The sequence below is a fragment of the Labeo rohita genome, chromosome 12, assembly GCF_022985175.1.
Source record: "Labeo rohita strain BAU-BD-2019 chromosome 12, IGBB_LRoh.1.0, whole genome shotgun sequence".
NCBI classification, from domain to species: Eukaryota; Metazoa; Chordata; class Actinopteri; order Cypriniformes; family Cyprinidae; genus Labeo; species Labeo rohita.
Window position 1 is genome coordinate 22,081,816 of NC_066880.1, and position 17,077 is coordinate 22,098,892.

General features: G+C 35.8%; 1 protein-coding gene across 1 annotated transcript in view; it reads right to left on the reverse strand.

The window, feature by feature from the left end:
• grid1b (glutamate receptor, ionotropic, delta 1b) overlaps positions 1-17,077 on the reverse strand; it is a 395,140-nt gene that overhangs the window by 16,378 nt on the left and 361,685 nt on the right. Inside the window, 5 exon segments of the mRNA XM_051124413.1 lie at positions 1,870-2,065; positions 9,944-10,082; positions 13,569-13,899; positions 14,849-15,046; positions 15,692-15,793. Of these exon segments, the coding sequence (XP_050980370.1) occupies positions 1,870-2,065; positions 9,944-10,082; positions 13,569-13,899; positions 14,849-15,046; positions 15,692-15,793 (966 nt within the window).

Below are 17,077 nucleotides of genomic sequence, written 5' to 3' on the forward strand. Positions count from 1 at the left end.
TCACGGTGAGTGCGTGACACTTGAGAGCCCTGTTTACTATAGTAAACTGTGCTGTTGTTTCAAACGGCTTTTTTTCAGCTTATTGAATTAAGCTACCGAATTAAAATAAATTTTAATGCTTATCTTATATTAACATTAGGTTAACTAATGTGAAATTTTGTTCAGGTGTTAGTATAATGTTGGCCAGTAGCCTACTGAGAAAAAAAATGTATGCTAGCTAGGTTAAACAAGTAATATGGCTAACTGTTAGCTGCCTTTATAGTTTTAGAATTAGTTATAATTATTAATGGAATTTAGGATTAACTGCATTTTGTTGTGTTTGTGTTTTAAAGGCAACTGCAATGAAGCATCAAGAAAGACGAGCATGCCAACCACCCTGAGACTGACAGTTCAAGGTAAGAGAACAACTATGGTTTTGAGATGTTTGAGTATTCTATGTGGGGTTTGCCTTTTAAAAGTGTGCCATTTCTACTTGTTTTTCAGAGAAGACATTTCTGTCACTAACAAAGTGGATGGTGAGCAAAGGTGGTGGCCACATTTTGGAGCAGCACCTGGGTTTGGCAGATGGCTGTGTATTCTTTGGCTGCATGTATTTTTCTCCATTATGTTTCTGTTGCCTATAGATTCTTTGTGAGGATACAACATAATGCACTGCAAAACGTCCTAAGACAGGAGAAATGGTGAAGATGCACTGTTCCAGCAGTTTAAGAGTTATACATTCATTGTTTTAAATAAAGTATTTGATATTTTGTGATTATTGTGTCTGTTTTCATTGAATGCCAGTAGTACCGTGTAAAGCAAAAATAAAATGCATATTTCTAGCATATTGGCTGTTTATTAGTACTTACGAAGCAAGCATTATTAATGTTTTTTTAAGAATGCCCATATTCTAGATCCCTTAACCCTACCCAATACCAAAAAGCTACAACAACAACAACAACAACAACAACAACAACAACTGATTTACTATCAATAAACAAAACATTAGGAGTTTAATAAGGGAAAACTCTTAGTTAATAATGAATATGTGTTCCTTAATCTAAAGTGTTAACCTTACTGTTATTACTATAGTACGTACATGTAACATAACAAGGATACAGTGTACTCAAAATATGCTCCTGTAACACAAATTTCTAAACTAAGAAGTGGCCTGATTTAGTCCCCAAATGTATTCAAATAGTACATAAACAAGTATACTACTAGTACAATGCTATTAGTATACTTCCTACAGCACAAAGTGCACTTAGGAAATATTTTTGAATTTTACTTAATAAAATAACTTTTAAGTTCATAAGTTAAATTAAATATACTTTTTTTTTTTTTTGTAAGGGTTCAAACACATTCCCTCTGTGCATCAGTCATACGCAAGCTGACAGACAAGCCGCCCATCCTCTAAAACAAGCTCTATGGAAATTTGTCTAATGCTTTTGGATCAGTTCATGCTCTGATGAATCAATGTCCAGAGCTAGAATATTCTAGAATTAATTTGCCATTTGCTCTAACCATCACTAAGTCACATCATTTAGAAGTGAAGTTGAAGTTGATGAAAAGCTGTCTGTCAAACTGACCTGTTGTTCAAGTGTTGAACATTTCATTATAACAACTGACTTTCCAAAAAGTTTCACTGGTCTCCTGAGCTCGAGACACACTTTTCTGACTTTGAATTCAGGGCTCAACAATTACAATAATTATAATAGACTAAATTTGCATGCAAATAACAGATTAGCAAAGATTGAAAGATTATGCCAAAAGATTATGCAAAAAAAAAAAAAAAAAAAAGGACTGTACCAAAAACACAGTCCTTAGAATGTTTTTCTATTTTTATAAATCTCTGAAATCACATAACCAATAGGTGAGCAAAGTTCATACCTTGCGTATGCCTTCAGAAGGGCTAGAAACTGAGAAGTCCTGTCCATTGTTTTTGCTGATTGTCCTCCACAGCTCTGCATACGTGCTGTCCTGCTCCAGTGGGTTTGTGCCTTTGGCTCTGAAGTAATCGTACACTGCTGAGTCCCTAACGGTGCCGTAGGCATAGTCCATCTGCCTTGCAAGATCCTGAAATGTTCTGTTAAATAGATAGACAAGATCAGGTAAAACACGTTTAAAAAACATCAGGTAAAAAAAGTATAATAATCATGGTTATGGTTTGTCCAATCTCTAACCTATGAGCAATAATAGTAATGAACTACTAAAGACTGAGAGACACTTGAAATGTACATGGGATAAATGTTCTCTGACTCACAACAATTCTAGTGTTTGAGGACACAGCCTCATTTCATCCACACCTCAATTTGTTGTGCTTCTGTAGTGTCTGTTAATTTAATTGTGCTAATGTGAACAGCCTGTTGTGTTTGTTTCATGTTTGTTTTGAGAACCTATATGGTTTCTTTTTCTCTCCTGAATTCCTTCACAATTTGTAACATTCTAAATCTACATTGGGATGCAATAAATATTTGCATCTGAACCTGTGATATGCATTCTAAGATAACATTCTATGCATGTGTATACTTAAAGCCTGTCGGTAAACATCACAGTAGCACCCTCAGGCTGAATAACGCAAGGACACGAGACCACTGCCAAAATGTGTGTGCAGGTGTTAAGCAATTAAAATATAAAACTTACAAGAGGTATATCACAGGCTACACTGTAAAAACAACAACAACAACAACAACAACAGGGCACAATGTACTATATTAATATGAAGGAATTTTCCATACAGTTACTTTAAAATATACTTGAACTTTACTTTTTACTTAAACTTTACTTTTTTTGCAAGGATGCTTTTAAAAAACATTCTTGGTTCCCAACTCTAGTTACTATTTTTGACTGTACACTAATTGTCATTGGACATACTGCTGTAGCATAACACTTCGCTCCAGAAAGTTCAATGAACTGGGAACGATTCAAACAATTCATGTCATTCTATCACCTATGTCTATGCAATATGCTTATTCGAATGTTGATCACTTACTACACTTATTTCTGTCTGTCTGCAGACAGTGTATATACAAGTGAATAGTGGAAAAAAATTATGCATTTAGAATTTGTTCTTTGATGATTACAAGCAAAGTCTGAGTCTGTGCTCCGCTGCAGCAAAAGAAAAACGCTCAATACTACTCGAAACACACCACTTTGGGATGTGTCTGAGGCTAGTATAATTAATCGGTGGGTGTTTTCACAGCATCTGACAGCAATCGGCTGCTGTCCGGCATATTTCACCTGACATTTGCATTAAGTTGAGCATTTCTCAAATTGTAGGTGCATCTTGACCACTCTCAACACTTTCTCTGATCTGCTGTCAATCCTATAAATAGAAGCGTTTCAGATATGTCATTGCTGAGGCCTTCAAGCACGTCTTGAGAAGTATGGGCAATATTTCACATAAATGTATTTGAAATTATGTATTGGAAACACAAAATGCTATTTTTTACTACAGTATGTATTATATATACATACATACATACATACATACATTTAGGTTTGGTATAACACTGGGAACCAAAATGTAAAATTCATGGTCCACTACTGTTAGAAAAATAAGTTTAGAACATAATGTAAGCAAAATCATTGGCAGTGTTTAATTTCTCCAGGTCTGAATTTATCATTTTAATGGTACCACAATATTCATCCTAAATTCAGCCAGCATACATCAACAGGACAGGGACCTAACTTGGAAAAAGCTAACTTTAAAGTCCAAAGACAACTCTATAAGTAATGTGAGATGTTGGGCCATCTGTACTGCTAATGGAGCTGTCAGGCCAAGCCGATGAAACATAAGCCAGTGAAAGGAAACGTTTCACTCTTTAATGCCGGTTTGCTTGTCAGTCTACTTTGAGTAAGTGTTTTCCTGATTTAGAGTTGGCATACAACAAGTAGGTATGTTAATATCAGTGTGAGAAAATTATTATTATTCATTATTTATTTATTTTTTTAAGGATAATTTTTGCTCCTTGTTATTTATTAGTTTGTTCAATATTAAGGGCAACAATCTTTCCTCTTTTTAAACTTTACTTTACTTTATAAGGGCATATTTTACCTGTACATGGAAGAGATTGTCGGTCAATGATTGTTTTTCCTTTCAAAATCGGTTCATTTACATGAACTGTCTGAACAAACCTATTTAATTAGACTTTCCAATATTCCCAAAACATTCATGCAAAATCAAAACTATTTTTTATTATGAAGACCATGTTTAAACAATATGTTTTCATTAAAAATAAGCCAAAATGTTACTTAATGTAGGTCAACATAATATTTATTTATTTATTTATTTACCACAAATCAAAGCTAAATTACCTATAATATGACAGTGACATTTTCACTTAAGATACAACTAAAAACATTTAAAGTTAAAATAATATTTAGTATAATTTACTTACTATAAAGACAAGCTTGATAAACCTTTGGTTATTGTGATGTCTTATACAAATATGCGTTATATTTTTTGTCAGCTAGGCAGTATGTTCTGCACATCAATCTTTTGGGTGCTCTGGACTATGTTGCACATTATATTAATTCCTTTGCATATGAAAGTTCAAGTTTGGTGAATTCTGACTGGCAAATCTGTATGACAAGACAAAATGTAAGCAGTATAGGATTGGATCAAATGTTACAGACTGACTTCTTGGATCAATTAAAAACTACTTTCGAAGCTGCAGGTTTGCAGTGTTGTCTACATCTACCTGCACAGCCGCTCCGTGACACACTTTGCAGAAACGAATAAAAATGCATGTATGTACATACTTCAAATGCATTTTAGGTGTACCGGTTCTTTGGGCAAGGCACCAGGATATGTTATTGGAGCACCATAAGACACAGTTTGTTAGTCACATACTGAATTTGAATAGGTAAGTTGGTACCATCCAACATTTGGAACCCTTGGTATCGACCTGTGTTAACTAATGGGTTGTCTGCCCTGTTGGCTCCAGATAACTTGCAATACAGAGAACATAGTGACTACTTGTTTAATGCTTTTGTAGCTTGAAAGCAATGGTGCAACAAATAGACCTCATGGATCTATCACAATATATTTACATACACATATTTTTAGCTGTTGTTTCATCACAGTGATCATTTATTCATATTCTAATTTATAATTTATACAATGTACACATTAGTCTAACACCTTACTCTAAAGACCCAGACACACCAACTTGATATCACAGAAGTAACGGCTCATGTTTTTGAATTTATTTGCATATTGAAATGCTCAGGTAAGGTGTCATAAACAGCCTTCTGTTTAAGACATATTTATTCTTTGCTCGCTTCTCGTGCAATTACTCCTTTGCTAAACTGAACAGCCAATCAGAGGACTCTCTCTCACCGATTCCACATGCTGAATTGGCAAATTAACCCTAATGGTGCCAACCCTAGTGCAGACGGTGCACAACAAACTAAGCTGACCAGCATTCAGCAACGGCTAGACATTGGCTGACCATCGTCCAAAGCTTGTCATGAGGGTCACAGAAATGTGCCTTTAATTTCACAGCTGCTCACTAAAAACTTTCAGAGATTATGTTTTCAAGGCAAATTAAAATGTTTTCATCGGTCAGTACTTTTTAATTATTTTCCTAATAACTTAATTATTTATTAATTCAGAACAATTTTCAGTTGCGAAAAAAACAAAGATGGGTGAACAGGGTAATAGGCAAGAATGGAGGCATTGCCTCCTCTCATGTGACTTATTTCCATTAATTCTTAATTTCCCCCCTCCTAACCCACTGCACGCTTTAGGGCAGGGATAAGCAAACTTGGTCCTGGACAGCCACTGTCCTGTGAAGTTTAGCTCCAACCCTAATTAAACACACCTGAACAAGCTAATCAATGTCTTCAGAATTACTAGAAGGATACAGGCAGGAGAGTTTTATCAGGCATGGAGCAAAACTTACTGCAGGGATAGGCAGCGTCGGTCCCGGAGTGCCGCTGTCCTGCAGAGTTCAGCTCCAACCCTAATCAAACACACCTTAATAAGCTAATCAATATTTTCAGGATGTCTTTTTTGTAAGGGTTGGAGATAAACTCTCCCGGACAGCAGGACTCCAGGACCTCTCTTGCCTATCCCTGTTTTATAAGATTGCGGCCCCAATGAGGTTAGTGATGTTGCCTCTTGCTGTAACTTTAACTGCTGGTGTCACTGTTGGACAATGTCACACTATAAAAACGTGATTTATAAGTTTTCCCTGTCATATTTTGTAATATTTATTTTTGTACTGTGTTTTTTTTTCTCATTTCCTACAATGCACTTACAATCATAGTTACAACACTGGACAACTGTGTGAACATGCAGTGTGTAGAAGCACAGACGAGCAAGTGTATTGACAGCTCTCCCCAAAAATGCCATCTCCAACAAATAGCACTGGGACATTTGATTCACTGAATTGAATTTGTTTTGAATTGGAATTATTTTGTTCATTTAGCTGTTTCAATGAGAACAAAAAAATAAAAAATAAATCATAGACTTTCCAATGCTACTTGGACAAAAGGACACAGGTGAGAGCACGCTCAATACACTCTCTGCCTCTGCAGGTTCATAAAGGTTCATGCGCTCGATCAGTATCTGCCCACTCAGCAATCACATGGCCTTAAACCAAATGGTAAGCAGTATGCTCATTTTATCAAAACAAAAATATATTTCTATATAATTACATAAAAGCAAGTGTAATTGGATTATTGAAAAAGTACACTACATCTGATTACTGCCCAGTATTAACAACACCAGGTCAGCATTATGTGTATGATGACAGAATTTTGATCTTTGAGTGAACTATCACTTTAATTGATTCCACCTTCGGTACTGTTAATAGTGTGGCAGAATAAGGAGGACAAGTGGGACAAAAATCGAGACAATTAGTGAAACAAAAGGAAGCCATGGCACACAGGGTTGGGGGAAAAAACAGTGTAGCCTATCAATTAATTAATAAAAATTATAAAGTATTAACACATTAAAGAGTTTATTATAATCGCACAAATTAACACAGTGTTTTTACCAAACCCTAGAGATCATATTTATGGGTTATATCAAATAAATTTGGCTTTCAACAAAACTAGCGCAAATTAACATGTTTATATGTTTGTCTGAGAGCAGAGGTCTGTTCACACTCTGATGTGACAGTTTGCTCAACATCAGCATAATCAAATGCAGTCACACATTAGAGGTACACACGCTGGGTAAACACCGGTCATCATACCAGAGCACTAAATAACATTTGTACAGATGTAAATGCAAACTAGCACATAGAAAAGCGAGCACACAGAATAGAAACTCATTCTAGCACTGAGTAAGAAAGGCAATAACAGCAGCAACAACAACAACAACAATAATTTTTTATTTCTTTCTTTCTTTCTTTCTTTCTTTCTTTTTCTTTCTTTATCTGTTTTTAATAATTCCAGTTATTCTTTATAAACGTTTCTGAAATCTAGCATTTATTTGCTAATGTGAAGTGCTCATTGTCCCATATTAATGAACATTGTCTTTGTTTCGTTGGCAGGCTGTGCAAAGGGGTCACTGGATGCAAAGTTCACGTTTACATGTTGTTTGAACATTAATGTGTGTTGGCAGTGTATGTACACATCTACCCTATAATGATAAAAATCCATGCAGTGGTTTTTTATTAATCTGTAAAAATAATATCCCCTTTTTCAAATCGAGCCATTCTCAGATGCCTGTTGGTGTGGCGTCACACCGACAGAGGCCGCTCCCACGATAGTTGATTGACATTAGCGTCTTACCTCAAACCCGCCCTAAATCAGCTTTAACAGTCCGACCGCTATTGTTTTGATGCCGGAGCAGGGATGTAAGTTAGACAAAAATATATCCAAAATGAGCGATTGAGGTATTGTGTTGCTGGATGTAATAATGAACATAGTGGTTGTCATTTACTCTTGACATCTGAGCCGCTGAAGATGCAGTGGATTACGTTTGTTTGTGAAGCGAATGTGAATCCCGATCTACATAAATGCGTCTATGTTCGCGCAAATCATTCATGATCTAGCTTCACCTGCAGCAGAAGTGAGTATAAGTTTTTTTTTTTTTTTTTTATGAATCTCTGCAATCACCTTTCCTAATAACGTGCTAGTTAGCAAGTTTCGCAGCTAAACGCGCTAAATGCGGCTAAAGTAAACAATCTCTCAGACCACAGCCTGTCACTCCACAGAGAGAAGAGAGGGGCGGGGCGAGCAGAGCGCATTAACATTTAAAGGAACAATCCATCAGAATGGGTTGATTTTTGCAGAGCTCATTTTGACAAGGTAAAAAGGGTGTTGTTTTACACTACCATTGAGGATTTTTAAGCAAAGTATATTATAGACTTTTCATTAAGACCCTAGAGAATCATATCAACTTGTGGAAAACGGGCATCCGATGACCCCTTTAAGACTGCCACACACTAGGCTTTCGGAAATACAGCAGAAGTTGGCCAATCAGATTTTGAAAGGCCAATCTGACTTCGTGAAATTATTTTCATTTTAGTGTGCCACATGCATCACATTTAGAAAATTGAGTGTGGGTGGTCTGTGGATGTGACATCTGAGACTAGGGTATATTTTTTATATCAGCTGAAAGGGTAATTAACTGGTCAAGTGGATTCACTTATTGTAGAGTTAACGAAAGTTATTATGTGTGTTGCAATGTTTGAAGCCAATGTGATAACAACTCTCAGTAGACTCTCAAAAGAGTGGTCCATACATTAATTTGTATGACCTTACCTTAACTACATGGAAATATAAACAGAAGACAGAAGACAATGAGCACAGAATTTTTAATTTTGAAGTCAATATATGTAATTTATGTAATTTGTGCAGGTGCTCTCTGTAAGGGTATCTGGGGGAATCAATCCTAAATTTTACAAAACATTAATTTATAAATTACAGTCTAAGAGTTTTAGTATTTAATGAGATATGCATTATATATCTATTTAAATGTCAGCCTTTTATGAAAATGACTTCTGCCAACTGTCTGAACTTAAGGAAACTATATTGCTAATGTGGCTAATTTCTTTGAAAGGCTTCAGAAAACAATCCCTGAATCACCAAACACAGTTATAAGGGGAAGTTAGTGCAGCCTTGCAGTGTAGAAAACTGATGATATAAATGCAATTGCCACAATAAGCAATGGAATGCGTGAAAGACTGTATCAGTGCAGAACTTGTTCTAGAATCGTGACAGTAAACATTAATAATGTAAGACCTTGCTTCAGAATGCAATTCAGAATAAGTTCAAAAAGTATACGTTTGGGCCTAGTAATTATTAAAGTGAATGTTTTACTATAACTAATTATTATCTTTATGCACATTTTTTTTTTTTCTCCATGAAACACAAAGTGTGTCATTATTAGAAAGTCAGTTCTGCTGTTTTCCATGTATAAAAATGTAGGGTGATCACTGGCATTCAAATACAGCTTCACTTTGGCTTGGTTCATTATAAAAAATAACATGCACAAATACCAAGCAAATAACACACACTGTAATAGTCTCAACCTCTTTCACCTCTTTCCATCCATACTAATACATTTATCTCTCTATTTTTCACTCTAATGGGAACATGTCCCAGAAAGCCTAGTTACAACTTACACAGTTCTTGCCATCATAAAATCCAATTCTCAGCCTCAGACAGCATACCCACAAACTTCCAGGATTAAACAGTTGAAATGTCCTCATTTATATCTTTTAAATAATTGGTACTTATTTTCCACTATTTTTCCATGAAATCCCAATGCTTGCCTTATAGCCACAAAAAGCCTATGTTTAACTGCACAATACTGCCTTCAGGGTCATCATCTACATATTGCCTGCCATGTGGCAAAACTATGTTTGAAGCTTCCTGAACATAAGGATGTACCAATTATGAGGACAAACACAGGATAGAAAAGCTTTTAATAGACATAGATCAACTCATGGTACCATATGGTGCGTCGAGTGGTGGACTATTTGTGAAAATGGTAATTTACCTTATAGTGTTGTCCATGCGAGACACAGTTAGGAACGCAGCCAGGTTAGCAGTGTAAGATGAACACACAATCAGTGTGAACAACCACCAACTGCCCATGACTATCCTCAATGCCACAGACCCCACCACTGAATCTCCACCTGTGACAAATAACACAAAACTGCTTTAGAATGTGTAAATGTACTTTGCAATGCTAACCCACTCTATTTTTTTTTCAAAAGAGTTTTTTTTCCCTTTTAAATCCTTTCATAAAAGTTTTTTTAGATAATCCGGATTTTATACTCATAAAATGGAGGCCTACCACAACAAATAGATGAGCAGACATCTAACAAAGAGCATTAAAAGATTATCATATGGTAATTACATCACAGACGTGCATAATCTATAAAATACAAACACACTTTCACATTATTAACCCTAGTCATTAGAATAAGTCAGAAATGGCACCATTATTACCAGCCCATCAGTACAGCTAATTCCTCATGTTTAAGATATGAGCAACAGAACAATTGACTGTGTTAACTGCTGCAAAGGTTTTATTGTGTTTTGTACAATCTGCTGTAAATTTCATACAGTGGCAAGCTACAGAAATATGAGATAGAAACAGGCCAGATTTAATAACTAGCTGTTAGATTTAAAAAGGTTGGTAGGCAGTATGCCAGGCATTAATAGAGGGAGCTGGGGGTTAGCATGCTAGTTGCTGAGGTAGTCATTTATTCCATTTTGCCACTTGGATGAGAACCAGCATATCCTATGCCTTATTCAAAGGCACCTTTACGCTGTTTTAGAGCACTTCTCTGTATGCTCTATGCATGTATGCTGGTTTTAAAATTGGAATTCAAATATATGCAGTTTATCACTCCAGTGACACAAGCGTAGGCATCTCTGATGAAAAAAAGTATATCACAGCTATTAAAATTTAACATGCTCCATAAAACACTATTTACAACTGCTTTTAAACCTTAAAGGGATAGTTCACCAATTTACTCACCTTCATGCCATTCCAAACTTATAGGGGCTAAAGGCATGTGCTTTTTGTGAATTATCCTTTTAACGAACACTGGCACGTCCTGATTTTGCTGAGTTAGATGTGTTCCTGGGTCAACATATTTTGTTGACCCTGGAACAACATTTTAATCCAAAAATGTAATCTTGACCACATCCCTAAACCTAACCTTACCCATGAGTAATCCCTAAAATTAGAGGAAATAATAGATGAATGACACTAATGTACAAGCACCAAACACTGACTGTAAGCCTGTAAAACTGTAAAACTTCACAAAAACTATAAACTGATTTTTCAAATCTGATTGGTTAATCACAATGTTGTTCCAGGGTCAACAAAGATGTTGATCCAGGAACATGTCGTCTTGGTAAAATCAGGTTCTGCATGAACACTGATGAAGCAACACATTTTGTGCTTAAAAGAAATCATAGAAGTAATGTATAGTAGCCTCATCGTATCCTATGTGTTTTGGCCTTTTGTCGTGGCCGCGGAAGCATGGTAACAGGCTTTGTCTTGAACACACTTCTTTCTACAAAACATTTTTTTCACTATTCTTGTTTATTTTGATAGATCATTTACAAAAAATATATTAAAATTAAGATACAAATTATAGCAAATGAAAAAGAAAGGGATTCTACAAAAAAAAAAAACGTATGAAGTGGTCCAAAAATTATATTTGACCCACTCCCTTTCTTCCGGCGTACTGCCATCCAATTTTCCACGCCCTTATGATGCTTAAAGTTTTCTTTCTTAACAAATTGAACTAAACCAAACACAAACAAATAATATTTAAACATAAATAACGTAAAATGAAAACTCTTTCTTAAATGGCCACAACACTATGTATTTCTTTCTTCTTACTTTCACATAAGAATGTAAATCATACAAGTTGTACTGATATAAGGGTGAGAATATGATGAAAGAATTTTCTTTTTTTGGTGAACTATCCCTTTATTATACTACTTACTGATGAATATATTTAAACGATTAAGCCACATCTCACATTGTTTATCATTATCATAATGTGTGGCACAGTGCTTCATTATTTATATTAAGGAGCATATTAGAATGGCAGATAAGAATTTTAGAATGACCTGAGTCAGGAAGCTCTTAACTGACACAGATTAGCCCTTGACATGACAACTGCTAGCAATTATATTGTATACTGAAAGGTACAAGCAGATTTGGTTTGGCTGTATTTTCCCTGCAAAACATTTAAATAGTCTGGTTCAATGTCTGCTGTCAGCCAGTCCTGCAGCATGCTATGAGTTACTCTGAAAACCTCCACCTCCCCAGCTCCACCTGTCTAGCTACAGGGATATTATGTATGTTTATTAGTGTAGCAGAAGCATTTCTGTGTGTGGTAGTAGCAATTTACCATACAGGTACTTGCTCTGCAGTAATAACAGCAGCAGCAACAACATCAGTTTGTGTAGCAGATCTATTTCACCAAGACCAAATAAATTAACAGTCATGCAAATTAAAGAAGTCCACTTCCAAAACAAAGATTCACATATAATGTACTCACCCCCTTGTCATCTAAGATGTTCATGTCTTTCTTTCTTCAGTTGTAAAGAAATTATATGTTTTTTGAGGAAAACACTTCAGCATTTTTCTCCATATAATGGACTGCTATGGTGTCCCGATTTTGATCTTCCAAAATGCAGTTTAAATGCGGCTTCCCAAATGTGGGATCATTGCCCAAATTAACAATTTTTGTTAAGGGTGTTTGGTCTTCTTTGCATGTGCACTTTGCAAAGACTGGATCGGTACTTCTGCAGCGATGTAGGATGATTTTGAAATGATTTTTGAAGTTGAGGAAGAAAATACGATTGGAGTTTTTCGACATACCCTAACTGTCTTTAGACAGAAAAGGCAAAGCAAGACAAGACGAGCATTTGACATTAAATATAAGTATATAAACTGTATAATTTTTATGACAATAACCAATCGTTTCGCTAGATAATACCCTTCTTCCTTGGCTGGGAAGCTGCATTTAAACTGCATTTTGGAAGTCTAAAATCGGGGCACCATAGCAGTCCATTATATGGAGAAAAATGCTGAAATGTTCTCTTTAAAAAACATAACTTCTTTACGACTGAAGAAAGAAAGACATGAACATCTTGGATGACAAGGGGGTGAGTACATTATATGTGAATCTTTGTTTTGGAAGTGGACGTCTCCTTTAACATGCCCAAACTCAGAGAGTGGTTGTGACTGAATTGCTTAAATTATATTTTTATGGTGCTTTGTTGTCACCTAGACTGAGAAGAAAACTTTCTACAACTAAATTCTACAAAATATCTCCTTTTGTATTCCACAGGTTTGGAATGGGTGAATAAATCAAAACGGGATTTTCATTTTTAGATAAACCATTCTCTGAATATTTGCAAACACTAAAGATTGCTGCATTAGCAGTTTAGATGCTTACATGTTTTAGAGGGAGTGATGTATTGACACCCCAAAATCATCAGACAGCAGCTTTATTCTTGCCATCTTTCTAAGCCTGAGTCAAATCACCACCTGATCCCCTGGCTGCTCTTAAAAGCATGCTAAGCTGATAAGTTGTTTCTGAAGGTGCCTTTGAATGGATGTGTGGGAGAGGAATTCATGGAAGTACCTTGTTGCACAAAAGCTCCATAGACAATCCATATAGCACTATGCAATGAGTTAGACATGGATGAAGTGTGATGGGCTCCTGGAGGATTCTGGGAACGAAGCATCTGCATCCGTGTCAGCAGGAAGATCAGAACGCCCACCACGGGAATGGCAGCTGCGATGCAGGCCCACACAGCCAAATCAAACGGGGCAAACAAGGAAAAAATGTTGATCTTTTCCTCAGGTTTGCGATGTAGGATCCCTACAGAGTAGTCCATGTAGCGCTTGCTGAAGTCCACTACGTTCTCTCGCTCTGGTGTTATAGTTATGGCAGACACGGCCAAATCAGCCCTCTGAAAAGACAAGAATGTACAACCATTGAGACTCACGCCTTTGGTAATATGTGCCTTACAAAAACGCACAAAAATAAATTTTCTAATCAGTATTTTTTTTCTAAACACCTTAAAACCTTCACTAAAAGGTTATTTGGGTTCTTCTGTGGCATCACTGCAAAAACAACCTTTTGGAAACCTTTATTTTGAAGAGTGCAACCTCATTATATTTGGTTACATTTATGCTGGGGTTGTCCTGCACCCCTGCTAAGGTCAATAAATAAAAATGGTCAGTAAGACAAGAAATTATAGATATATTTTCTAAAAAAAAAAGTCATAGTATCTTACTAGTATCACTTTACATTTTCAGATAATTTATCTTGTAATGATGTTTACATAAAAACAAGAAAACAAATTAAAACAAAACTCGGAGGGGGAAAAAGTCCAAGTATGACATCAACTTTATAGCGACTGTGTACAAGATTTCAGTCCTGCTAAAAGGCCCAGCTTCATTTAATTGCTGGTTGATATATACACATCAGACAAACATCTTTTTTGACCGATTCACCTCTCGCCGTTTTTTCTGATTAATTTAGTTGAGCTCAATCTAAATTTATGAACCTTCTAATACTGTCCAATCAGAGTGTGGAGTGGTTTGAAAATTGCACTTTACAGTTCATGCCTCAACAAAAACCTCTTAGAGCGCAAGGTACCGGCCAAAATGTCCCAGCAACCAATCATAGAATTAAAAGTTCAAGTTACACAATTATTGTCTTTTTTTGACTGATCATTGCTATAAATTCTAAAGTACTCACGCCCATCCCCAGAACCAACTAGCACACCAGCATCCAAAACACAATATATGCTGGTGACCTTTTCAGCAGGATAATTTGAGAAAATAACAGGCAAGTATTAGTTGGCTAACTTTTAACGGCTTCAGACATGTAAACACAATGTTTAGAGCACTTGCCTTGTTTATGAGTTCTCCAATCATGCCATTCCAAGAGCCATTGGACAGCTGAGAACCATATTTGCTGTCTGCCACCTGGTAGATATCGTACTTGAATCCTAGGATCTTGGCCAAGGCATCCAGGACATCAATTGAGAACCCTTTATATCTTTTGGGCTGTCCGAGGATGTTCTCTGCCACCATCACAAATGGATCCTCCTTTGAAGAGGAATATTGATTACCAAAATGCACAGACAAATTTTAAATGGCTAGTAAAACTTGCTTTAAGACTTTCTATGGCTCCCTAGAGAACCTTTCTGTAGTAGATGTTACTGGCCAGGGAGAATGATTACAATTGGATCATGAGGAAAAGGCACATTAGAAGCAGAATGTTTCCCTGTATTACAGGTAAATGAAAAATACATTAAAATACATAATGTCTACTGAAAATCATTAAAAATGAAGAACAGTTATATGAACAATATAATATTTAACTTGTTTTAAAAACAGAGGCTGATATATCTATCTATCTATCTATCTATCTATCTATCTATCTATCTATCTATCTATCTATCCATATGCAATGGTAGGCGTGATCATATTAGCCAAAATAAATTGCGAGCAAACATGCAAGGGCTTAGGGGTGTGTAAACGTTTGTGAATGAGGGATGTTCCAATTCTATGGAAATCTGCAGATTTTGAATGTTGCGGATTCTGTGCTCTGATAAGTACAAGAATATCTATTACTTTGTACCGACTGTGAAAAAACTTATCTGAATGAATGATTATTCATTCATTCATTTACACATCAACACCACAAACCATAAATATTTTAAATGTTACAATGATAAAAGTAAGTATTACCAACAACGTCACAACTTTAACGGTAACCCCCTGCATGCCATTCTCGATACGGCTCTCCTTTAGACTTCCATTTAGGCCATGGACAGAATCCCATGTAGCCAACTGTAAGGCAAAAACAAAACAGAAACAGGTCAACATTAACTCCATTCTTCATCAATTTTTCTGACTTCTGACTTGAACAGTACAGTAAGTGTTTACTATAAGACATATCAACCAAATGAAACAGGGTACTTATTCAGTTTTTACAAGAAATAAATAAACAAAGCAAGACTTAATCCATCAGATAATAACTGCCTGGTGAAAAGTGGTTCCATTTCCATGTCAAGCTTACTTCAACTTAAATCTTGAGAAATGTTGTTGATAGTGAAAAATGAAAACTGATTTGATACTGAAAAATGGAACCAGTCATAGTGTAAATCCATTTCAACATGCATAATGATATTCTTCTTATTATATGTGCCTCAGTATTATGAATAGTACAAGAAAACATTCAGTTGTCCTGAGTGGGGGGCTAAACTGAAGATTATTAAATTAAATTCAATTATGATTCAGTTTAATATATTACCATGGCTCTAGTCAAAATCAATATACACAACCCACATTGACACTGTGAGCGATTAGTTATCAATATCAGTGATGCTACATATAATGACCTGATTTACAAGACTAATCTAATCATTAATTTATTCAAAGAAACAGGTGATAATGAAGTTTAATAACATCACTTAACAACGAGGACTAAGCTCATTTTGATGTGACGAGTGTTTTTGTGAGCTCTAAGGTGTTTGCATTAGCTGTAAGCACATCAAAAAAGTAAGAAAATGACCATTTACATGTATGCATAAAGTAACAAGCATATCCCTTTAGGGAGGCACAGCATTTTCTTTCCATTACTCTTCCATAAGGACAAGTACCATGCTGTTCTGGTTCCAGGTGGTGGCACTGGATCAAATTACAAAATGCATCTGATGACTGCATACTGAGCCATCACTTGCCTTGGGACCTAAAAAAAAAAGCATGTATTTTTTTTTTTTTTTTTTTTTTTTTTTAAAGCTAATACTTGGCGTCCTTAGCCATAAGGGATTTCTTCATTACAGTATGTACACAAACAGCCCTACAGCAGGGGCACAGGGGAAAGCTTGTAATGTTGAAACATTTATGAATTCCTCATTTTCTTTCAGAGCAATGCTCTGAACAGTCACAAAGGGAAAATAAAGACAAATGAAAGCCTGTATGACTGTGTGTGGTAGGTTGGTAGGTGCTCCGTGTAAAAACCTGCCCTAAATTTAGAAATATACTGCCACAGCAAGAACATTATCCACTTGTTCTGTTTTAAATAATGGGATGAAACTCATAGTTGTTACAGATTTACTTTACTGGTTACAC